We start from the raw sequence: 25,433 nt of genomic DNA, 5'->3' as shown, positions 1-25,433 counted from the left end.
TGGTAAGGAGAAGTTTGAGTGGAGGGTTTATGTTTGTGTGTATTGTTCTATGTATGTAGTAGGCACATGAATAAGTGTGTATGTTCTTAATGGTGAGCAAATTTAGACTTTTGAATGCTTTTGGTGGAGTATGCTGTCACGAGTGGGAATTTATCAAAATTTTGATTGCAGCCTTTTGCTTTGTTGCTGCTGTTGTTGTTCTTCTTGTTCTTCTTGTTCTTGTTCTTCTTGTTCTTCTTCTTCTTGTTCTTCTTGTTCTTCTTGTTCTTGTTCTTCTTGTTCTTTCTTTTTCTTTATTTTCTTTCTTTCTTCATTCTTTTGACACAGGCTTTGACAAGGTTAGGTTAAGGTAAAAGTTAAGAGTTGTTACCTACATCAGCTCGCTCGCTCTCTCTCAGAATATCACAAAAACCTCTCTGTACCATTCTTGGCCGGTAGGTTCTTATTAATTCTCCCACATTCTTCAAATGCTTCTAGTAATGGCTAACAGAATGTAATGTGAAATAAACTACTGTATTATTTTTAATGTGGTAGGATTTTATTTCTGTTAATTATTTTCCGAATTTGCAAGTGTCTAGAAAACAGCCTTTTTTACCCTGTGTGTTCTTCAGATTAGGCAGTTGGCACTATTTTAGATTAGAAACCCATTTTCAGGAATGTAACCTGTGCTCTAATTGATGGTCTGCTGTCTTTCATTTCTTAACAATTGTTTATATTCTCCAGCCTTTTTATTGACTCATCCAAGAAGAGGCATAACTCTTCTGTGCTCGAAATTTCATGAAATGGGATAAGACCTGAGAATGTTGTCAGTGTAACTAAAAGCAGCACACAAAACTGTATATTGTACCTTGAATTTCCTAGTAATAATAATAGATTTATTCTATATTGACTGGAGCAGAATTATAGTCAGGATATATGGAAAGGATGTACAGTACAGTGGACCCCCGGTTAACGATATTTTTTCACTCCATAAGTATGTTCAGGTGCCAGTACTGACCGAATTTATTCCCATAAGGAATATTGTGAAGTAGATTAGTCCATTTCAGACCCCCAAACATACACGTACAAACGCACTTACATAAATACACTTACATAATTGGTTGCATTCGGAGGTAATCGTTATGCGGGGGTCCACTGTATTGTATTTGATTTAGAAAAATTACTTAATGTTCCCAATAAATTCATTGTGCCAAATGTATAGGCTACGTTTCTTTTGAATATCCAGGTTCCTGCCAATGTAGAGTGGGGTAAATGTCGGCCATTTTCTTTATGGACCTCTGAATTTTGTGTACTGTTGTATTAGGCTTAAGATAATGGATGTATGCATGATTAATCCACAGATGGATCACCAACTGTGTCTCAGTATAAGACCTTAATAGTATTTACTGTATGCAGGAACCTTTATGTACCACACTTGTACTGAGTGGAGATGGTTAGACTATATTAATGCAGAATTTGAAGCCCAGGTATGTATTATGATATAAATTAACTTTTTTCTCCCCCCAGGATGACCAAGGCAAAATGGAGAATGATTCTATACATTGGGTAGTGTTCCTGGACAACAATCAACGATGTCTTCTCTTCACTGATGACATGAGCATTGCTACAAATGCACTTAATGCTGTGGAACTAGAACGCTTTGACCTAGACATAGTGCTGTCCATCAGCAGCATTGGACTCTCATTAGTAGATGATATCAAGAGAAAGGAAGTTGCTTATACAAGCCTAGCTAGGTAAATCCTTACGAAGTGTTATTAAAATGTGGTAGAATTATTTTATAAACCTGCATTTTCTATCATTTACATAATTTAGTACTTCTAAAAAAAATTTTGGTGAGAGCTGAGAATGATTTGACAGTAAATTTGTAGTTCAGATAAAACTATTATTTGCTGCTTAGATGGTATTGGCATGAGTACTCTGAATGTTTACTTACCCATAAATGACATATATCAGTAAATGACACATAGTATATCAGTGAATTGAAAGACTGAAAGAAAAAAATTAATGAGATATGTTGGTATACCTGGAGAGAGTTTTGGCGATCGATGCTCCCGCAGCTTGGTCTGTGACCAGGCTTCGTGGTAGATCAGAGCCTGGTCAACCAGGCTGTTACTGCTGGTCACATGCCACCAATGTATAAGCCACAGCCTGGCTGGTCACATACTGACTCTAGGTGCCTATCCATCACCTTAAAGATAGCCAGAGGTCTATTGGTAATCCCCTTTATGTATGCTGGGAAGCAGTTGAACAGTCTTGGGCCCCTGACACTTATTGTGTTGTCTCATAGCATACTCAGGGCATTCCTGCTTTTCATTAGGAGGGGATGAATTGCATCTCCTGCCCAGTCTTTCGCTTTCATAGGGAGTGATTTTCGTGTACAAATTTGGGACTAGTCCCTCTAGGATTTTCCAAGTGTATATTATTATGTATCTTTCTTGCCTGCATTCCAGGGAGTACAAGGCAAGGGACTTAAACTGTTGCCAGTAATTTAGGTGCTTTATTGTACTTATATGTGCCATGAATGTTCTCTGTACGTTCTCCAGGTCTACAGTTTCACCTGCATTGAAAGGGGCCATTAGTGTGCAGCAATATTCCAGCCTAGAGAGAACAAGCGATTTGAAGAGAATCATGGGCTTGGCATCCCATGTTTTGAAGCTTTCCATTATCCATTCTATCATTTTCCTAGCAGATGTGGTAGATTCATTATTGTGATCTTTGAAAGTGAAATCCTCTGACATTATCACTCTGACATTATACTCCGATACACTTAACTTCCTCAAGTTTTCTGTATCGGCTTAATTTAAATTTCTCTTCACTGAACTTCACATTGGTTTCCATGGCCCATGTAAAGATTTGGTTGATGTCCACTTGGAGTCTTTCAGTGTCATCAATGGATGACACTTGTGCAAATTCGGGGTGTCATCCACAAAGGAAGACACGGTGCTGTGGCTTACATCTCTGTCTGTCAGATATGGGGGTAAGGAACAGGATGGGAGCAAGTACTATGGCTTGTGGAATAGCTTTTCACTGGCTGTCTCAGACTTTACTCTGTGTACTATTACCCTTTGTGTTCTATTTGTTAGGAAATTATAGATCCATCTACCAACTTTTCCTATTATTCCTTTATCACACATTTTGTGTGCTATTACACCATGGTCACATTTGGCATAGGCTTTCACAAAGTCTGTGTATACTATGTCTGCATTTTGTTTGTCCTCCACTGCATCTAAGACCTGGTCATAGTGGTCCAGTAATAGGGACAGGCAGGAGCGGCCGGCTATAAACCCATGTTGCCCTGGGTTGTGTAACTGATGAATATCTAAGTGGGTGGCAATCTTGCTTCTTAGGACCCTTTCAAATATTTTTATGATATGGAATGTCCACTACACATGCACCACATTTAAGCTTATCTAATATCTTGATTTTCTTGATAACTCCAAGGCTTAAGCATTTTAAGTTTGTCTTGCCACTTAATGCATCACTTGCATGTCTCCTGGGTGCCATGGTTCCTTGGCAGATGCAGTGTATGGTAATGAAAAGATGAAAACCCGATTCACAGACAGTGCTGGGTACTGTATTGGGCGCATATGTACGGAGCACTGGTACGGAGGTGGCAGGGTAGGAAACTAGGGCCTCCCCCATACAAGACAATGGCCTGACCCACAGGCAGACTGCCTAGCACTCACTACACGGAGAGGAAAATCCCCGCTGTCCAGCTTGCAGCGCTGAAATTTTTTCCCTGCTGAGAAGCAGAACCATTTAAATTGAATTTTATGAAGTGTAAGATGAAAATTTGCCACAATTTAGCAGTAGTATAAAGAAAAAAACGTTTTAACCCTTTCAGGGCCCAGATGCCAAATTTCAAAGTGTGCACCAGTGTCCAAGAGTTTTCAAAAAATAATTTTGTTATTTTTTCTTATGACTTGGTAGAGAATATTTTTCTGAAGGTAATAAAACAAAAAGTACGAAATTTGATGGAAAATTGACGAAATTATGCTCTAGCGAATTTTGATGTGTTAGTGATATTTACGCAATGGCGATTTTCCCGACTTTGACTCCCATTTTAAGCCAATTACCTTATTCCAGTCAATCAAACTCTTAGCTAATTCACTGGTATTACTTCTATCGATTGAGCACAAGAAATCACCAACTCAACTGTTTCAACTGCAAAATAAAGTGTTTGGAAATTGGTAATTTGGACAATTTAGTGCAAAGTTCAAAATATTCCAATTTCAAAATAGGGTCCAGAATAAACAATGCAGACATTCCTGGCACTAAACTAACATATCCTCTGTTCATTAGTTACATTTTCAGGCTTTACAAATGAATTCCATTTTGATTTTTAATTCACATAATGAATTTTTATTCAAACCAAAAAAATAGTAGATTTACTGTCATGCAATATTGTAATAAGTGTATAAATAATATCAGCACATTTGTGAACGTATATTAGACCCACCAGCTGGCGTGTATTAGACGTGTGAGGTCAGTTGTTTACTCTTGAATATCAGCAAAAATTTAACATTTCTGCTACTTTCAGCTCAGTTTCAAGCCATTTTCAATACTAAAATCAATCAAAATCGTCACTATTTCTGTAATATACCTTCCATTCTATCAAATGAGAACAAGAAATTGCAAATACAACTATTAAAACATACGAAAAAACACAGCAAATTTGCTGTTTTAGCCGAAAATTACAGTCTCGGTTTTTTTCTCATATTATGCACTGTGTGCTGAAAGATTGGTTTTATGTGGTGCACACATACCACATAGATGTATTCTCTCATATCTAGGACCAGATTTACCGCTCACAGCTTATCAGAGTGAGCTGAGCTTATGGCATAGATCTGTGGCTTAGACCCTCAACGTAAAGCCGTAGATCTATGGCACGAACCCTGAAAGGGTTAAAGGAACCCATAGCAATCAACGGTCTACTGTACATTCACTTCGTCCATACTCACTCCCTCCAATGGGAAATGAGAGCAAGAACTATCATTCCACTACTGCCTAATCATTAACCCTTTCAGGGTCCTCAGGCCCTCTCCCAGACTTGTTCTCAGGATCGCACAAATTTCAAAAAAAAAAAAAAATATTTTTTTTCTTATGAAGAGATAGAGAATCTTTTCCTGATCATAATGACATCAAAGGTACGAAATTTGATGGAAAACTTACAGAATTATGCTCTTGCGAAGTTAGCAGTCTCGACGATGTTTACGCATCAGCGATTTTGCCCACTTTGAGCCCTATTTTCGACCAATTACAATGTACTAGTGGACAAAAATCATAACTATTTCGCTAGAACTCCATTTTTCTATCAAATGAATACAAGAAATCACCCATTTACCAATTTCAACTATCCAATACAGTGGTCAGTCAGAATTTAGCAATTTTGTCAATTTCACACAAATTTCAAAAGATGCCAATTTCCAAATAGGGTCCAGAATAAACAAGAAAGACATAACTGGCACTAAAATGACATTTCCTCTGTTCATTAGTCATGTCCCCACGCCCCTCTTACATTCTTTTGCTTTCCACTTTGAATTTTTATTCTCACAAAAAATAGAAGATTTACTGTTATGCAGACTACTGCATTAGTGTAGAAATGGTATAAATAATATTGGCGCACTTGTGAAAGAATATTAGACTTGCCAGTTGACGTGTATTGGATGCTTAGCATGATTTGTTTACTTTTGAACTTTGGTAAAAATCGAATATTTCTGCTACTTTGAGCTCAATTTCAAGGTACTTTTCATTGTAAAACCAGTCAAAATCATCTCAATTTCTGTAATATGTCTTCCATTCTATAAAATGAGACCAGGAAAACTAGAATACAACAATAAATGCCATATGAAAATACAGTGCAAAGTTGCTGTTTTAATCCAAAAACATGGTCAAAGTTTTTTTTCTCATTACGCGCTATGTGCTGCAGGATTTTTTTAATACTGCGTACACTGACCACATAGACCCATTCTTTCATATGTAGGCCTACCAGCTTTCTCTCACTAGATTTGAGGGCACTAGAATTTAGGTGTACTAGTACGTCAAAAACCCTGGTGCGTAAGCCATACTAGTACGTCCGAAACCCTGAAAGGGTTAATTGATTTACCTTCATCAGTTACATTATGGAAGCTACTGTAGCATCAACACTAATTTTGAAATCATTTTCTTCACTGTCTATTAGTCATGTTTGTCATATGAGATTTAATAGTAGTTCTGGTATGTTCTTGCCCTATGCAGCTCTGCACAGTCTCAAAATACTGCTTTTCCCTTCCTCTGGGGCTAAAGCACTGCTGAAGCCCTTTCATTAGAAAAACGTCCATTCATTACTTGTAACTTTCTTCTGCTCCATTAGTGCTCATTATCTTGAACTGAAGGCCATGATTCACTTTAGTACAGTGGTACCTCGAGTTACCAACTTAATTCATTCCAGAAGGAGTGCTGATACCGAATGAATTTATTCCCATAAGGAATAATGTAAATTAGATTAGTCAGTTTCAGACCCTCGAAAAATACACTTACAAAAGCACTTATAAAAATACACTTACGTAATTATTTGAGTTGGGAGCTGTTCGAAACTTGAGGTACCACTGTATATTCTTTCTCTAGACCTATAAAGTCCAAGTCTATGCCCATTTGCCAGTATCTGGTCAATATGACCTTTGTAGTTTTCATATTTTGGTAATACAGCCTCTCCTCTTATAGCGACATACCGTTTACCAATGACTTGAGCTTATGATGGGCTCTTTGACCAGTATTCATACCTAAATAATGTATATTAGAGCTGATTTTCTCTATTCTCTTTATTACAATATATAGTACACTGTTGTATAAACATTTAAAAATATACCAGAAATGTTATAAATGGTGCGAAGGTGATATTAAAACAGTATCAGAGATAGTTGACACAAACTCACTACCATTATAGTATGCTCCTTACCGATGAATTCATTTACTGACGTGGTCTTATGAACGGAGCTCTGCTGTTAACTGAGGGAAAGCTATACTTGTTTGTCCTCTTGTCTTCCAAGAGATATGATGTTTCTTTATGTACAAAGATTATTCTTTGTATAAAACACCTTAACTCTGTGAGGGTCCAGTCCCCCAGTCAGAAAATTCCCCACAGGGTCCAAGAATTTAAAATTTTTTTTTTTTTTCTTATGAAACTGTAGAGAATCTTTATCTGAATTTAATAAAACAAAAAGTACGAAATTTAATAAAAATTTGACAAAATTATGCTCTCGCAAATTTTGCTGTGTCGGTGATATTTACACATCATTGATTTTGCCCACTTACAGTTCTATTTTTGGCCAATTACATTATTCCATTAGACGAGATTCTTAGCTATTTTGCTAGTATGTGTTACATTTTATCTAATGTTGGCAGTACATGTATTTTAGTTCCAGGAATGCAGACATTCCTGGAACTAAAATAACATTTCCTCTGTTTATTAGTTATGTTTCTAGGCTTTACACATGAATTTCATTTTTATTTTTTATTCACATAATTGTTATTCGCATCAAAAAATTTAAGATTTACTGTTATGCAATATTGTAATAATTGTATAAATAATATCAGCTCATTTGTGAACATACGTACATTAGACCCATCAGCTGACATGTATTGGACATGTGATGTGATTTGTTTGCTCTTGAATATCTGCAAAAATTGAACATTTTTGCCCACTTGAGCTCAATTTGAAGCTATTTCCAGTATTAAAACCAATTAAAGTCATCTCTAATTTCTGTAAGTTATCTTCCATTCTATCAAATGAGACCAAAAAACCATGGATACAACCATAAAAACCACATGAAAATACACTGTAAGGTTGCTGTTTTAATCCAGAAACACTGTCGCAAATTTTTTTTCTCATTATGCACTGTGCGCTGCAGGATTTGTTATATATGGTGCACATTTACCACAAAGATGAATTCTCTCATATCAAGGTCCAAATTTACTGCTCACAGCTTATCTGAGTGAGTCGAGCTCATGACGTAGTACTACTGCGTGGACCCTAGCTTCAAAGCTGTAGAACTACAGGACGGACCCTCAAAGGGTGAATTATTATGTTTAACCCTAGTTTTTTTTTGTTTTTTGTTTTTGTTTTTTTTAACAAGTCGGCTGTCTGCCACCGAAGCAGGGTGACCCAAAAAAGAAAGAAAATCCCGAAATAGAAAATACTTTCATCATCATTCAACACTTTCACCTCACTCACACATAATCACTGTTTTTGCAGAGGTGCTCAGAACACAACAGTTTAGAAGCATATACTGTACCTATAAAGATACACAACATATCCCTCCAAACTGCTAATATCCCAAACCCCCTCCTTTAGAGTGCAGGCATTGTACTTCCCATTTCCAGGACTCAAGTCCGGCTATATGAAAATAACCAGTTTCCCTGAATCCCTTCACTAAATATTACCCTGCTCACACTCCAACAGATCATCAGGTCCCAAGTACCATTCGTCTCCATTCACTCCTATCTAACAAGCTCACGCACGCTTGCTGGAAGTCCAAGCCCCTCGCCCACAAAACCTCCTTTACCCCCTCCCTCCAACCTTTTTGAGGACGATCCCTACCCCACCTTCCTTCCCCTACAGATTTATATGCTCTCCATATCATTCTACTTTGATCCATTCTCTCTAAATGGCCAAACCACCTCAACAGCCCCTCTTCAGCCCTCTGACTAATACTTTTATTAACTCCACACCTTCTCCTAATTTCCACACTCCGAATTTTCTGCATAATATTTACACCACACATTGCCCTTAGACAAGACATCTCCACTGCCTCCAACTGCTTCCTCACTGCTGCATTCACAACCCAAGCTTCACACCCTTATAAGAGTGTTGGTACTACTATACTTTCATACATTCCCTTCTTTGCCTCCATAGATAACGTGTTTTGTCTCCACATATATCTCAATGCGCCACTCGCTTTTTTTCCCTCATCAATTCGGTGATTAACCTCATCTTTCATAAATCCATCCACTGACACGTCAACTCCCAAGTATCTGAAAACATTCACTTCTTCCATACTCCTCTGCCCCAATTTGATATCCAATTTCTCTTTATCTAAATCATTTGATACCCTCATCACCTTACTCTTTTCTATGTTCACTTTCAACTTTCTACCTTTACACACACTCCCAAACTCATCCACTAACCTTCGCAGTTTTTCTTTAGAATCTCCCATGAGCACAGTATCATGAGCAAAAAGTAACTGTGTTAATTCCCATTTTGTATTTAATTCCCCATAATTTAATCCCTCCCCTCTCCCGAACACCCTAGCATTTACTTCTTTTACAACCCCATTTATAAATATATTAAATAACCATGGTGACATTACACATCCCTGTCTAAGACCTACTTTTACTGGGAAGTAGTCTCCCTCTCTCCTACACACCCTAACCTGAGCCTCACTATCCTCATAAAAGCTCTTTACAGCATTTAGTAACTTACCACCTATTCCATATACAGTGGACCCCCGGTTTGCGAAGGCATCGGTATCCGATAAATCCGGTATCCGATAAATCCGGTATCCGAAGCATTATATCGCAAAAAATTTGCCTCGGTTCCCGTTACAAAATCCGGTATGGGATACGATTCGTACGAGACGTGTCCACGCGTGGCCCGAATTGCCCTGTGTGTGCCAGTGTTTACAAGCCAGCCAGTGTGCGCGCATCTAAGGATACATTCAGTACATTCCATATTATCACTGTTTTTGGTGCTTGTTTCTGCAAAATAAGTCACCATGGGCCCCAAGAAAGCTTCTAGTGCCATCCCTGTGGTAAAAAGGGTGAGAATTAGTATGGAAATTAAGAAAGATTTTGTAGGGTTTTGGGCTAACCCTGAGAAGCCTATGCCAGTTGTGGAATCCATTGTGCCTACTTCAAAAATTAAGGAAATGTGTGCACAGTCGGTTGAACTGCAAACCTTTATGGATGAAAATCACCCTAACACAGCTATTGCAAACCGTGCTGGTGACTATTACACTGACAATGTTGTGAACCACTTTAGGAAAGTCATAAAGGAACGAGAGGTACAGGCCTCTATGGACAGGTATGTTGTGCGACATAAGTCCAGTGACTCTCAAGCTGGTCCTAGTGGCATTAAAAGAAGAAGGGAAGTAACCCCGGAAAAGGACTTGCCACTCCAAGTCCTAAAGAGGGGGATTCCCCTTCTAAACATTAAAACTTCGACACTCTCCCCTCCTCCCATCCCATCAATCATCATCAGATCTTCATTAAAGGTAAGTATCAATTATTCTATTGTTATTATTGTTATTGTAATTATTCTATTGCATTAAACTTAATATTTCATGTGGTAAAAGTTTTTTTTTTCATACTTTTGGATGTCTTGCACAGATTCATTTGATTTCCATTATTTCTTATGGGGAAAATTTATTCGCTTTCCGATAATTTTGCTTTACGATGAGCTCTCGGGAACGGATTAATAATGTGAACTGGGGTCCACTGTACTTGCAACATCTGCCACATAGCTCCCCTATCCACTCTATCGTATGCCTTTTCTAAATACATAAATGCAATAAAAACTTCCCTACCTTTATCTAAATACTGTTCACATGTATTCCTCGATGTAAACACTTGATCTACACATCCCCTACCCACTCTGAAACCTCCTTGCTCATCCGCAATCCTACATTCTGTTTTACCTCTAATTCTTTCAATTATATCCCTACCATACACTTTTCCTGGTATATTCAGTAAACTTATTCCTCTATAACTTTTACAATCTCTTTTGTCTCCCTTCGCTTTATATAAAGGGACTATACATGCTCTCTGCCAATCCCTAGGTACCTTCCCCTCTTTCATGCATTTATTAAACAAAAATACCAATTACTCCAACACTATATCCCCCCTGCTTTTAACATTTCTGTCATGATCCCATCAGTTCCTGCTGCTTTACCCCCTTTCATTCTACGTAATGCCATTTGCACCTCCCCCACACTCACATCCTGTTCTTCTTCACTCCTAAAAGATGGTATACCTCTCTGGCCGGTGCTTGAAATTACCACTTCCCTTTCTTCGTCAACATTTAAAAGTTCCTCAAAATATTCTCGCCATCTACCCAAAACCTCCATCTCCCCATCTACTAACTCCCCTACTCTGTTTTTAACTGACAAATCCATTTGTTCTCTAGACTTTCTTAACTTGTTTAACTCACTCCAAAAATTTTTTCTTGTTTTCATTAAAATTTCTTGACAGTGCCTCTCCCACTCTATCATTTGCTCTCCTTTTGCACTCTCTCACCACTCTCTTCACCTTTCTTTTACTCTCCATATACTCTACTCTTCTTATAACACTTCTGCTTTGTAAAAACCTCTCATAAGCTAACTCTTTCTCTTTTATCACACCCTTTACTTCATCATTCCACCAATCACTCCTCATTCCTCCTGCACCCACTCTCCTATAACCACAAACTTCTGCCCCACATTCTAATACTGCATTTTTAAAACTATTCCAACCCTCTTCAACCCCCCCCTCCCCCCACTACTCATACTTGCACCAGCCCACCTTTCTGCCAATAGTTGCTTATATCTCACTCGAACTTCCTCCTCCCTTAGTTTATACACTTTCACCTCCCTCTTGCTTGTTGTTGCCATTTTCCTCTTTTCCCACTTACCTCTTGCTCTAACTGTAGCTACAACTAAATAATGATCCATTATATCAGTTGCCCCTCTATAAACATGTACATCCTGGAGCCTACCCATCAACCTTTTATGCACCAATACATAATCTAACAAACTACTTTCATTACGTGCTATATCATACCTTGTATATTTATTTATACTCTTCTTCATAAAATATGTATTACTTATTACCAAACCTCTTTCTACATATAGCTCAATTAAAGGCTCTCCATTTTCATTTACCCCTGGCACCCCAAAATTACCTACTAATCCCTCTACAACATTTTTGCTTACTTTAGCATTGAAATCCCCAACCACCATTACTCTCACAATTGGTTCAAAACTCCCCACGCTCACTCAGTATTTCCCAAAATCTCTCTCTCTCTCTCCTCTACACTTCTCTCTTCTCCAGGTGCATATACGCTTACTGTAACCCACTTTTCACATCCAACCTTTATTTTACTCCACATATATCTTCTATATATATGGTGCAGTTCTACCCAGAAGCTGATAATGGTAGTATCAGTGCTTCTTACTTTGAGTAAAATGTTCATTGAAAATTTACATTTTGTTTTATTTGCTTTATTTCATTGAAAAGAAACTATTTGCATGAATCATATCTATAAAGTACACAAGCATCTCAACGAACTACTTACAACACCCTGATTATTATTTCAGCTCGGGAGTTGTGTGGGAGCATCGTAAGGTTAAAGGTAAAAAACATCGAGCTTTCACACACGCACAGACGGAAATAATAGAGAAGACGTACCAAGCATATCAGAATCAGATTAAAGCAATATCTGATGCCTCAGCCATCCAGAGCTGCTTTGATCTGGGTAAAATCCTGGAGGTAAGTACGTATCTGTCAGCTGGTTAAGGTTTTGCTAAACAGGTTTCTATTTTCAGTACTGTTTATTCCACTAGCTTCTTTGAGAGTAAAAGGATACAACTAAACATTACTAGACAATGCTCACCAATCTAACAAGGTGGTCAAAAAAAACTATTACGAAAACAGATTTCAGGACGTAATAGGTGATGTGAAAAAGACCTGGAAAACCTTATTGGAAATCCTAGGATCTTTTTTAAAAAGCTGTCACAAAATAGAATGATTAAATTAATGAAACCAGACGAACCTCTCCACCAGTCAACCGATACTGCCAACAAATTTAATGTCTTTTTCTTGACAATAGGATCAAAGCTAGCAAGCAAAATTCCAAATTCAAACATTCAACCAAAGGACTACCTCACTGGCAACTACCCAAATGATCTATTTTTAGCCCCCAACAAATCCTACTGAAATCTCACTCATTATCAAAACGCTAAAGAACAAGACAGGCAACCTAAATAACTTACCACCACTCGTGTATAAAAAAGCTTCTCATATATTGTCACCAATTATTGCAACTCTATTTAACAAATCCATTGAATCTTCCACCTTCCTGTCCATACTCAAGACAGAAAGGGTCGCCCCAGTCCTCCAAAGGAGGTAGTCCAACTGAGTTGAACAGCTATAGGCCTATATCAAACTTGCCCCTACTATCTAAAATCTTGAAAAAATTAATTCACAAACAAGTCTACTCCTACTTTGTATCCCTCAACATACTCAACCCCTGTCAATTTGGATTCAGACTAAAAAAAAGTACTAATGATGCAATTATACATATGCTTGAGCTAATATATTCGGCACTCAAAACAACAAATATCCCCTGGAACTTTTCATAAACTTATGAAAAGCTTTTGATACAGTTGACCATGACCTATTGCACCAAAAACTTGAACATTACGGAGTCAGAGGACACTCTCTTGATTATCTAAAATCTAATCTTGGCAATAGAACCCAGTATGTATACACAAATGGAGCTAGCTCCATTACACAACCAGTTCTTGTTGGAGTCCCACATGGGAGTGTCCTTAGCCCACTTCTTTTTCTCATTTACATCGGTGACCTCCCATATGCATCTAAACTCCTTAAATCCATTTTATTTGCCGATGACACTATTTGTCTTCTCTCACCCAAACCCAACCGTACTTAGACACCGTAAATGCCGAACTACTAAAAATATCTACTTGGATGACCACCAACAATCTTACTCTCAATATAGACAAAACCTATTTTATGCTGTTTGGAAACAGAACTACAAATGTACAGTTAAACATGACACATATGCAACAGTTAGGTATCTTTATTTCGAAACGTTTCGCTTACACAGTAGGCTTCTTCAGTCGAGTACAGAAAAGTTGATAGAAGCAGAAGATACTTGAAGACGATGTAATCAGTCCATCACCCTTAAAGTTTTGAGGTGGTCAGTCAGAAGCCTACTGTGTAGGCGAAACGTTTCGAAATAAAGATACCTAACTGTTGCATGTGTGTCTTACCTAACAACCTGTCGGTATTTTATACCAACAGTTAAACATATTGATAAATGGTTCATCCATTTCTAGACACACACAAGGCAAATTTCTAGGTCTCCACCTAGACTGCAATCTCAAATTCCAAATGCACATACAGCAAATATCCAAGGAAGTCTCCAAAACAGTAGGCATCCTCTCAAAGATACAGTACTATGTACCCCGATCAGCTCTTCTTGCACTATGCCACTCACTCGTATACCCTTACCTCACCTGTGGTATTTGTGCATGGGGCTTAACCACAGCAAATCACCTTAAACCTTTAATAACCCAACAAAAAATTGCAGTGCGATTGATAACAAACTCCTGTAATAGACAGCTTACTCCTTTGCTTTTCAAGAGTCTTAACTTACTTAATACTATACAAAATTCTTTCTTCTTCTTTCAACACAACGGCCGTATCCCACCGAGGCGGGGTGGCCCAAAAGGAAAAACGAAAGTTTCTCCTTTTACATTTAGTAATATATACAGGAGAAGGGGTTACTAGCCCCTTGCTCCTGGCATTTTAGTCGCCTCTTACAACACGCATGGCTTATGGAGGAAGAATTCTGATCCACTTCCCCATGGAGATAAGAGGAAATAGACAAGAACAAGAACTAGAAAGAAAATAGAAGAAAACCCAGAGGGGTATGTATATATATATATGCTTGTACATGTATGTGCAGTGTGACCTAAGTGTAAGTAGAAGTAGCAAGACATACCTGAAATCTTGCATGTTTATGAAACAGAAAAAAGGACACCAGCAATCCTACCATCATGTAAAACAGTTACAGGCTTTCGTTTTACACTCACTTGGCAGGACGGTAGTACCTCCCTGGGCGGTTGCTGTCTACCAACCTACTACCTAGGACTATACAAAATATCCACACTTATTATTGTGCTTACTACATGCACAGAACACTACACTCAACTATAAACCCTCTTCTCAAACTCCTACTTGCTAACTACAGCAGAATACACAATCATAATAAAAGACACAAATCAGTCTTCAATATCCCTCGTGTCCATCTCTCCCTGTGCAAAAATGCTATGTACATTAAGGGCCTGAAGATCTGGAATTCATTACTAGAATACACTACAGGACCCCTGACTGCAAATCAGTTTTAGGCCCTACTTTAAAATCTCCTTATCACCCAAAATTAACCAGACAAGCCATACTTAATATCTACCATTTACTCAAAAGCAACACAAAAATGTACTACTGAATATTGTGCTTTAGATTGCTCACCATTTTTTCATTACTTCAAAATCAGGATATTCAAATTTCCTTGTCTTGAATATTGAATTTTAATACTTCATATTGTAAATTGTTTAAATTGTTCGTTTGTAAAACTGTACTGCTTCAAAATTGTAATATTCAAATTTCATCATTTTAAATACTCAATTGTACTTCATATTGTAAATTGTTTAAATTGTTCTATTGTAATAGTATAATTTTTATAAAATAATTCAAAACTGTAATTACTGTATTCACTACTAAACTTCTCTACTAGACCTATTAAAGCCATATAGCATTACCTATTAATACTCGGTTCTCTTGTACTTATTGTAACTCACTTAATGACCATTTAATTTGTTATAGCCTAATTAATCTTAAGTTAATTTTAAGTTTACCCAAAAGGCTCTGCATACAAGGGGCTTTTGGCATGTACATTCAACTATTATATTCCTTTATACAACTGTGCGTTCTGTCAAAATAAAAAATATTATTATTATTATTATTATTATTATTATTATTATTATTATTATTATTATTATTATTATTATTATTATTATTCTTTCTTTCAACACACCAGCCATATCCCACTGAGGTGGGGTGACCTAAAAGGAAAAACGAAAGTTTCGCTTTTTTAAATTTAGTAATATATACAGGAGAAGGGGTTACTAGCCCCTTGCTCCCTATTATTATTATTATTATTATTATTATTATTATTATTATTATTATTATTATTATTGAAAGATCAGTTATGGAAGGAGAAAAGAGAATATGAATGTGTAAATTCAAGGATTATGTGGATTAAAGTAAAGGTTGGATGCAAAAAGTGGGTCATAATAAGCGTGTATGCACCTGGAGAAGAGAGGAATGTAGAGGAGAGAGAGAGAGATTTTGGGAGATGTTAAGTGAATGTATAGGAACCTTTGAACCAAGTGAGAGAGTAATTGTGGTAGGGGATCTGAATGCTAAAGTAGGAGAAACTTTTAGAGAGGGTGTGGTAGGTAAGTTTGGGGTGCCAGGTGTAAATGATAATGGGAGCCCTTTGATTGAACTTTGTATAGAAAGGGGTTTAGTTATAGGTAATACATATTTTAAGAAAAAGAGGATAAATAAGTATACAAGATATGATGTAGGGCAAAATGACAGTAGTTTGTTGGATTATGTATTGGTAGATAAAAGACTGTTGAGTAGACTTCAGGATGTACATGTTTATAGAGGGGCCACAGATATATCAGATCACTTCTTAGTTGTAGCTACACTGAGAGTAAAAGGTAGATGGGATACAAGGAGAATAGAAGCATCAGGGAAGAGAGAGGTGAAGGTTTATAAACTAAAAGAGGAGGCAGTTAAGGTAAGATATAAACAGCTATTGGAGGATAGATGGGCAAATGAGAGCATAGGCAATGGGGTCAAAGAGGTATGGGGTAGGTTTAAAAATGTAGTGTTAGAGTGTTCAGCAGAAGTTTGTGGTTACAGGAAAGTGGGTGCGGGAGGAAAGAGGAGCGATTGGTGGAATGATGATGTAAAGAGAGTAGTAAGGGAGAAAAAGTTAGCATATGAGAAGTTTTTACAAAGTAGAAGTAATGCAAGGAGGGAAGAGTATATGGAGAAAAAGAGAGAGGTTAAGAGAGTGGTGAAGCATTGTAAAAAGAGAGCAAATGAGAGAGTGGGTGAGATGTTCTCAACAAATTTTGTTGAAAATAAGAAAAAATTTTGGAGTGAGATTAACAAGTTAAGGAAGCCTAGAGAACAAATGAATTTGTCAGTTAAAAATAGGAGAGGAGAATTATTAAATGGAGAGTTAGAGGTATTGGGAAGATGGAGGGAATATTTTGAGGAATTGCTAAATGTTGATGAAGATAGGGAAGCTGTGATTTCGTGTATAGGGCAAGGAGGAATAACATCTTGTAGAAGTGAGGAAGAGCCAGATGTGAGAGTGGGGGAAGTTCGTGAGGCAGTAGGTAAAATGAAAGGGGGTAAGGCAGCCGGGATTCATGGGATAAAGATAGAAAAGTTAAAAGCAGGTGGGGATATAGTTTTGGAGTGGTTGGTGCAATTATTTAATAAATGTATGGAAGAGAGTAAGGTACCTAGGGATTGGCAGAGAGCATGCATAGTTCCTTTGTATAAAGGCAAAGGGGATAAAAGAGAGTGCAAAAATTATAGGGGATGAGTCTGTTGAGTATACCTGGTAAAGTGTATGGTAGAGTTGTTATTGAAAGAATTAAGAGTAAGATGGAGAATAGGATAGCAGATGAACAAGGAGGCTTTAGGAAAGGGAGGGGGTGTGGACCAGGTGTTTATAGTGAAACATATAAGTGAACAGTATTTAGATAAATCTAAAGAGGTTTTTGTGGCATTTATGGATTTGGAAAAGGCGTATGACAGGGTGGATAGGGGAGCAATGTGGCAGATGTTGCAGGTGTATGGTGTAGGAGGTAGGTTACTGAAAGCAGTGAAGAGTTTTTACGAGGATAGTGAGGCTTAGGTTAGAGTATGTAGGAAAGAGAGAGATGATTTCCCAGTAAAAGTAGGCCTTAGACAAGGATGTGTGATGTCACCCTGGTTGTTTAATATATTTATAGATAGGGTTGTAAGAGAAGTAAATGCGAGGGTCTTGGCAAGAGGCATGGAATTAAAAGATAAAGAATCACACACAAAGTGGGAGTTGTCACAGTTGCTCTTTGCTGATGACACTGTGCTCTTGGGAGATTCTGAAGAGAAGTTGCAGAGGTTGGTGGATGAATTTGGTAGGGTATGTATAAGAAGAAAATTAAAAGTGAATACAGGAAAGAGTAAGGTTATGAGGATAACAAAAAGATTAGGTGATGAAAGATTGGAGGGAGAGAGTATGGAGGAGGTGAATGCATTCAGATATTTGGGAGTGGACGTGTCAGCGGATGGGTCTACGAAAGATGAGGTGAATCATAGAATTGATGAGGGGAAAAGAGTGAGTGGTGCACTTCGGAGTCTGTGGAGACAAAGAACTTTGTCCTTGGAGGCAAAGAGGGGAATGTATGAGAGTATAGTTTTACCAACGCTTTTTTATGGGTGTGAAGCATGGGTGATGAATGTTGCAACGAGGAGAAGGCTGGAGGCAGTGGAGATGTCATGTCTGAGGGCAATGTGTGGTGTGAATATAATGCAGAGAATTTGTAGTTTTGAAGTTAGGAGGAGGTGCGGGATTACCAAAACTGTTGTCCAGAGGGCTGAGGAAGGGTTGTTGAGGTGGTTCAGACATGTAGAGAGAATGGAGCGAAACAGAAGGACTTCAAGAGTGTATCAGTCTGTAGTGGAAGGAAGGCAGGGTAGGGATCGGCCTAGGAAAGGTTGGAGGGGGTGGGTAAAGGAGGTTTTGTGTGCGAGGGGCTTGGACTTCCAGCAGGCATGCGTGAGCGTGTTTGATAGGAGTGAATGGAGACAAATGGATTTTAATACTTGACGTGCTGTTGGAGTGTGAGCAAAGTAACATTTATGAAGGGATTCAGGGAAACCGGCAGGCTGGACTTGAGTCCTGGAGATGGGAAGTACAGTGCCTGCACTCTGAAGGAGGGGTGTTAATGTTGTAGTTTAAAAACTGTAGTGTAAAGCACCCTTCTGGCAAGACAGTGATGGAGTGAATGATGGTGAAAGTTTTTCTTTTTCGGGCCACCCTGCCTTGGTGGGAATCGGCCAGTGTGTTAATAATAAAAAAATATTATTATTTTTATTATCATCATCATTATTATTATTATTATATTATTATTATTATTATTATTATTATTATTATTATTATTATTATTATTATTATTATTTGAGAGGTGTTAAATGAATGTTTAGGAAATTTTGAAACCATTCATATTAAAGGCTAGGATACAGGGGGTCATCTTTGTTAAGCTTAAAATAGGTTTAGTAATGGAAGTGCTTTTTAGTCTATAAAGCATTTGATTAGAATAAATATCCTCTTTATCTTTTTCAGTACAGTAATTATTTCCAATCTTGCTTCAGTGACAGACACAGCTTGTAACCATAAATGAATATTGATGTCCAAGGATGGGTTGGAGTGACTAAAGGAGGTTTAGATTGCTAGAGGCTCGGACATCTAACAGGCTTGCATGAGCATGTTAGATAGGAGTGAATGGAGGCAGGTGATTTTTATGAATTGCCATGCTGTTGGAGTGTAAGCAAAGTAGCATTTATGAAGAGATTCAGGGAAAACTGGTTAGCTGGACTTGAATCCTGGAGGTGGAAAGTACAGTTCCTGCACTCGGAAGGAAGGATGGGGATATTTGCAGTTTTGAATTGTAGTAGTGGCTCACCTCTAGCAAGACAGTGATATTGAAAATATTTCTCCTTTTTCAGGTCACCCTACCTCAGTGGGAGACAGCTGGTGTGTTGAAAAAAAAATTATGATTTATTTTTTTTTTATTATCACACTGGCCGATTCCCACCAAGGCAGGGTGGCCCGAAAAAGAAAAACTTTCACCATCATTCACTCCATCACTGTCTTGCCAGAAGGGTGCTTTAAACTACAGTTTTTAAACTGCAACATTAACACCCCTCCTTCAGAGTGCAGGCACTGCACTTCCCATCTCCAGGACTCAAGTCCGGCCTGCCGGTTTCCCTGAACCCCCTTCATAAATGTTACTTTGCTCACACTCCAACAGCACGTCAAGTATTAAAAACCATTTGTCTCCATTCGCTCCTATCAAACATGCTCACGCATGCCTGGTGGAAGTCCAAGCCCCTCGCACACAAAACCTCCTTTACCCCCTCTCTCCATCCTTTCCTAGGCCGACCCCTACCCCGCCTTCCTTCCACTACAGACTGATACACTCTTGAAGTCATTCTGTTTCGCTCCATTCTCTCTACATGTCGGAACCACCTCAACAACCCTTCCTCAGCCCTCTGGACAACAGTTTTGGTAATCCCGCACCTCCTCCTAACTTCCAAACTACGAATTCTCTGCATTATATTCACACCACACATTGCCCTCAGACATGACATCTCCACTGCCTCCAGCCTTCTCCTCGCTGCAACATTCATCACCCATGCTTCACACCCATATAAGAGCATTGGTAAAACTATACTCTCATACATTCCCCTCTTTGCCTCCAAGGACAAAGTTCTTTGTCTCCACAGACTCCTAAGTGCACCACTCACTCTTTTCCCCTCATCATTTCTATGATTCACCTCATCTTTCATAGACCCATCCGCTGACACGTCCACTCCCAAATATCTGAATACATTCACCTCCTCCATACTCTCTCCCTCCAATCTGATATTCAATCCTTCATCACCTAATCTTTTTGTTATCCTCATAACCTTATTCTTTCCTGTATTCACCTTTAATTTTCTTCTTTTGCACACACTACCAAATTCATCCACCAATCTCTGCAACTTCTCTTCAGAATCTCCCAAGAGCACAGTGTCATCAGCAAAGAGCAGCTGTGACAACTCCCACTTTGTGTGTGATTCTTTATCTTTTAACTCCACGCCTCTTGCCAAGACCCTCGCATTTACTTCTCTTACAACCCCATCTATAAATATATTAAACAACCACGGTGACATCACACATCCTTGTCTAAGGCCTACTTTTACTGGGAAATAATTTCCCTCTTTCCTACATACTCTAACTTGAGCCTCACTATCCTCGTAAAAACTCTTCACTGCTTTCAGTAACCTACCTCCTACACCATACACTTGCAACATCTGCCACATTGCCCCCCTATCCACCCTGTCATACGCCTTTTCCAAATCCATAAATGCCACAAAGTCCTCTTTAGCCTTATCTAAATACTGTTCACTTATATGTTTCACTGTAAACACCTGGTCCACACACCCCCTACCTTTCCTAAAGCCTCCTTGTTCATCTGCTATCCTATTCTCCGTCTTACTCTTAATTCTTTCAATAATAACTCTACCATACACTTTACCAGGTATACTCAGCAGACTTATCCCCCTATAATTTTTGCACTCTCTTTTATCCCCTTTGCCTTTATACAAAGGAACTATGCATGCTCTCTGCCAATCCCTAGGTACCTTACCCTCTTGCATTCATTTATTAAATAATTGCACCAACCACTCCAAAACTATATCCCCACCTGCTTTTAACATTTCTATCTTTATCCCATCAATCCCGGCTGCCTTACCCCCTTTCATTTTACCTACTGCCTCACGAACTTCCCCCACACTCACAACTGATTATTATTATTATTCTTTCTACAAACTGGCCATATCCCACCAAGGCAGGGTGGCCCGAAAGGAAGAACAAGAGTTTCTCCTTTTAAATTTAGTAATATATACAGGAAAAGGGATTACTAGCCTCTTGCCCCCAGCATTTTAGTCACCTCTTAACACACATAGCTTAAGGAGAAAGAATTCTGTTCCGCTTTCCCATGGAGATTATTATTATTAACAACTTTTATTATTCAATGTAACATACTGGTATTCTTTTAAGTCTTTTTCTACTCCCATGTCATACCATGCACCTGAATCTCCAAAAGGACAGAATCATATAAAATTTTACCATTTGGCTTTAAATTATTAGTTAATTTAAACTTTTATGCATTGTAATGTGTGGAAGGTTTTGTTTTAGGAAAACCCAGCATAGAAGGTAACTTCTCAGAGAAAAAATATTGAAGATAGAATAATTGTTTGGTTATAGTACAGTTTTTAATTTAACAGGTTGACTTTGCTACCATGACCTGCAGCAGACCATTCAAGCGAAAAATTCGTCGGACATTCCAGCCGGGTGTGTGGTTCCAGGTACTCTACTTTGCATGTTTACACATTTGATTTATTAATACTCCAACTTTCTAACACCTACTGTTTGTTGCTCTGATGCCCAAAGTTATATTTTAACCCCTTGACTGTCACAACCCCAAATCCTGAGGTGTGTGGTGTTGCAAAATTTCGGAAAAAAGAAAAAAAAAATTCTCATGAAATGATAGAGAATCTTTTCCCAATTGTAATAACACCAAGATTGAGTACAAGAAACTGCCCATTTACCAATTTCAACTACCCAATAACATGGTCAGAAATTTGCAATTTGGCCAATTTCAAGAAAATTAAAAAGTATGACAATTTCAAAATAAGGACCAGAATGAACAATGCAGACATTCCTGGCTCTAAAATAACATTTTCTTTGTTCACTAGTCATGTCTCCAGGCCCCTGTAATATTACTCTTACTTTTTATTTTGAAATTTTATTCAAACAAAAGCGCTTCTGGGCACTATCAGTCAAGCCCACCTCAAACATTCAGGTGACCTTCTCTCCCGAATTTCCAACCTGAATGTCAAAAACAAAAGCATGGCTTCCTTCGATGTCACAGCCCTCTTTACCAACGTTCCTACTGACGCTGCAATCAACATTCTGAGACAGAGGCTCACTGAAAACCACGACCTCCCTTTACCTCTTCTAGATTTCATCAATCTAGTGGAACTGTGTGTTAATTTCAACTTCTTCAAGTATCAGGACAACTGTTACAAACAATGCTTTGGGATGGCAATGGGCAGCCCACTCAGTGCTGTGCTTGCCAACCTCTTCATGGAAAACTTGGAGACAGAGAAATTCAGCACCCTCATTCCCAACACCGTTACCTGGCTAAGATACGTTGATGATATATTGGTTTTCTATCCGAGACGTCTCAATATCCAGGCCCTTCTCAACAAGATCAATGTAGTTGAACCATCAATAAAGTTTACACTTGAACTCGAAAATGATGGCAAACTTCCTTTCCTCGACGTTCTACTGTGCAGATCTCCCGACAGTGACAAACTTCTCTTCAACAAGGACGATCTTATACACTTTTATTCACACCAAGATACCCGCACTAAGAGAGGAGTCCTCATTGGCTTCTTCTTGAGAGCTCTTCGCATCTCCAGCCCTTGTTTTCTAGAAGAAGAATGCACTTACATAACACAAGCCTTTACACGTCTTCAGTTCCCATCTTTCTTCATCCGAGATTGCAGACTCAAGGCACAAGCTATCCTCAACAAACCGCCCATGGAACAGCCCCCTAAACAGTTCATAGTACTCCCATGTGGCGATGTTGCCACGAATACTCGCCGGGCACTTGCTATGAGTAACATCAACATTTCCACCATAAACACATCCTCTTTCAAAGACCTCACTACTAAACGCAGCCCCACACCTCTAACTTCTACAGCAGGCGTCTACACTATCCCCTGTGGGTTCTGTCCCAAGAAATATGTAGGCGAGACAGGCAGAGATCTTGCAGTCCGCCTGAATGAGCATCGAAATGCCTCTAACAGAGACGATGTAAGGTACGCCTGTGTCCTCCACAGAGACTCCACGGGGCATTTGATGAACTGGAACGAGGCACAACTCGTTCTCACCGAACCAGACCTCAGACGCCGATGGTGCCTAGAAGCCTCACTAATCACTGTCACCGACACTATAGAACGCAACACTGGAAACTACAAAATTTCAAAAACATTGGCATACATGATACTTAAGCAGCACCAACCCAACAACACAGGAGTCACATGATTTCATCGTCTACTCGTCCTCATCATAGGTAGAGGTTGTTTTGATAAGGACCTGCCTCGCATGGGCCAGTAGGCCTTCTACAGTGTTCCTCCATTCTTATGTTCTTATGACATTCCTCAGGTCACGTGCGTCACATCTCACTCTCCGCCTATATATATAATGTCTTTCTACCTCTGTATGTTAGAAGTGATCAAGGTCCCAGGACCGAAACGTTTTCTAATAAATATGTTAGTGTTTGCTTACGTGTCTTTCTAAACCATGGGAGTTAATTCTTGGGTAGCTTTGGGTAGAGGTAGTTTTGATAAGGACCTGCCTTGCATGGGCCAGTAGGCCTTCTGCAGTGTTCCTCCATTCTTATGCATTCTTATGCAGTAGTCTGCATAACAGTAAATCTTCAATTTTTTTGTGTGTATAAAAGTTCAAATTAGACAGCAAGCGTAATGTAAGAGGGGTCTGGAGACATGACTAATGAACAGAGAAAATTTTATTTTAGTGCCAGGAATGTCTGCACTGTTTATTCTGGACCCCATTTTGAAATTGGCATTTTTTTTAACTTGCATGAAATTTGCCAAATTGCCAATTTCTGACCATTTTATTGGGTAGTTAAAATCGGTAAATGGGTGGTTTCTTGTACTCGGGCAATAGAATAAATGGAGTTCTAAAGAAATAGCTATGAGATTGGTTGACTGGAACAACGGAATTGGCTGAAAATAGGGCTCAAAATGGATAAAATTGCTGATGTATATATATTGCTGAGATCTCGAACGTTGCGAGAGCGTAATTCCGTACGTTTTCTATCAGATTTCATACTTTTGGTGTCATTACCATCAGGAAAAGATTCTCTATCATTTCATGAGAAAAAATAATTTTTTTGTTTCTTAATATTTTGCAACACAGACACACTTCAGGATTTAGGGTCTCGACAGTCAAAGGGTTAAAAAGTACTGAAATTGCTCACTATTTTTAATTTTACTTAAGTACTGAAGTCTGTCATTACTTTTACTTTTCTACAATCTGATAACGATACATTACTCGTTACATCATTAGTAATTTTTGAAAAGTAAACGAGAAAAGTTAGTCGAGTACAGTACTCGGGTAGTTATACTTTGTTACTTTACAGCACTAGGAAAGGTACTTTACTTCTAAACTGTCATAACTTGCAATACCCACGAAAATGGACAAGTCATGTTTACACGTAGTCAGCCAATAGCTTACCTGACTGACTGTTCAAGAAACGCCCACAACAGACAGGAACAAACACATGTGCCATTGAAAAGGCATTGCTTTCCGACTACCAACAATGTATAAATTTTTTTTTAGTGGACTCAAAATTAGCAGAACTTTATTTAGCAGAAGCTAACTGGTCCGCTAACAGTTTCCGAAGTTAGCAGAAACGCTAATCCACTAAACAAAAAGTTAGTTCCACTGATTAGTGGTTAGTAGAACTGTGCCCACCACTGATAGCAGCATGTGTGTGTAGATTACCTAGGATAACCCAAGAAAGTTAGTGACTTACTTCTGTTCTGGTCCTTATAATACCTTATTTTAAAAAGTAAAAGGAGATATGCTAGGACTAAGGTAAACTGAGTTATTTACATTTATGTTAAAGAAAGGACAAATCACAGTAATAGGCACATGTATGTTAGTTATACCAGAAATCACT

General features: G+C 38.4%; 1 protein-coding gene across 1 annotated transcript in view; it reads left to right on the top strand.

The window, feature by feature from the left end:
- LOC128706583 (intermembrane lipid transfer protein Vps13-like) overlaps positions 1-25,433 on the top strand; it is a 246,293-nt gene that overhangs the window by 42,330 nt on the left and 178,530 nt on the right. The window contains exons 4-6 of the mRNA XM_070090639.1: positions 1,507-1,733; positions 12,330-12,501; positions 21,943-22,023. Coding sequence (XP_069946740.1) covers positions 1,507-1,733; positions 12,330-12,501; positions 21,943-22,023 — 480 coding nt within the window. The remainder of the gene's footprint in view (positions 1-1,506; positions 1,734-12,329; positions 12,502-21,942; positions 22,024-25,433) is intronic.

Source organism: Cherax quadricarinatus, chromosome 3 (genome assembly GCF_038502225.1).
Source record: "Cherax quadricarinatus isolate ZL_2023a chromosome 3, ASM3850222v1, whole genome shotgun sequence".
Classification (NCBI taxonomy): Eukaryota; Metazoa; Arthropoda; class Malacostraca; order Decapoda; family Parastacidae; genus Cherax; species Cherax quadricarinatus.
Note: the sequence above shows the minus strand (reverse complement) of the source record. Positions and strands in the feature narration are given on the sequence as shown.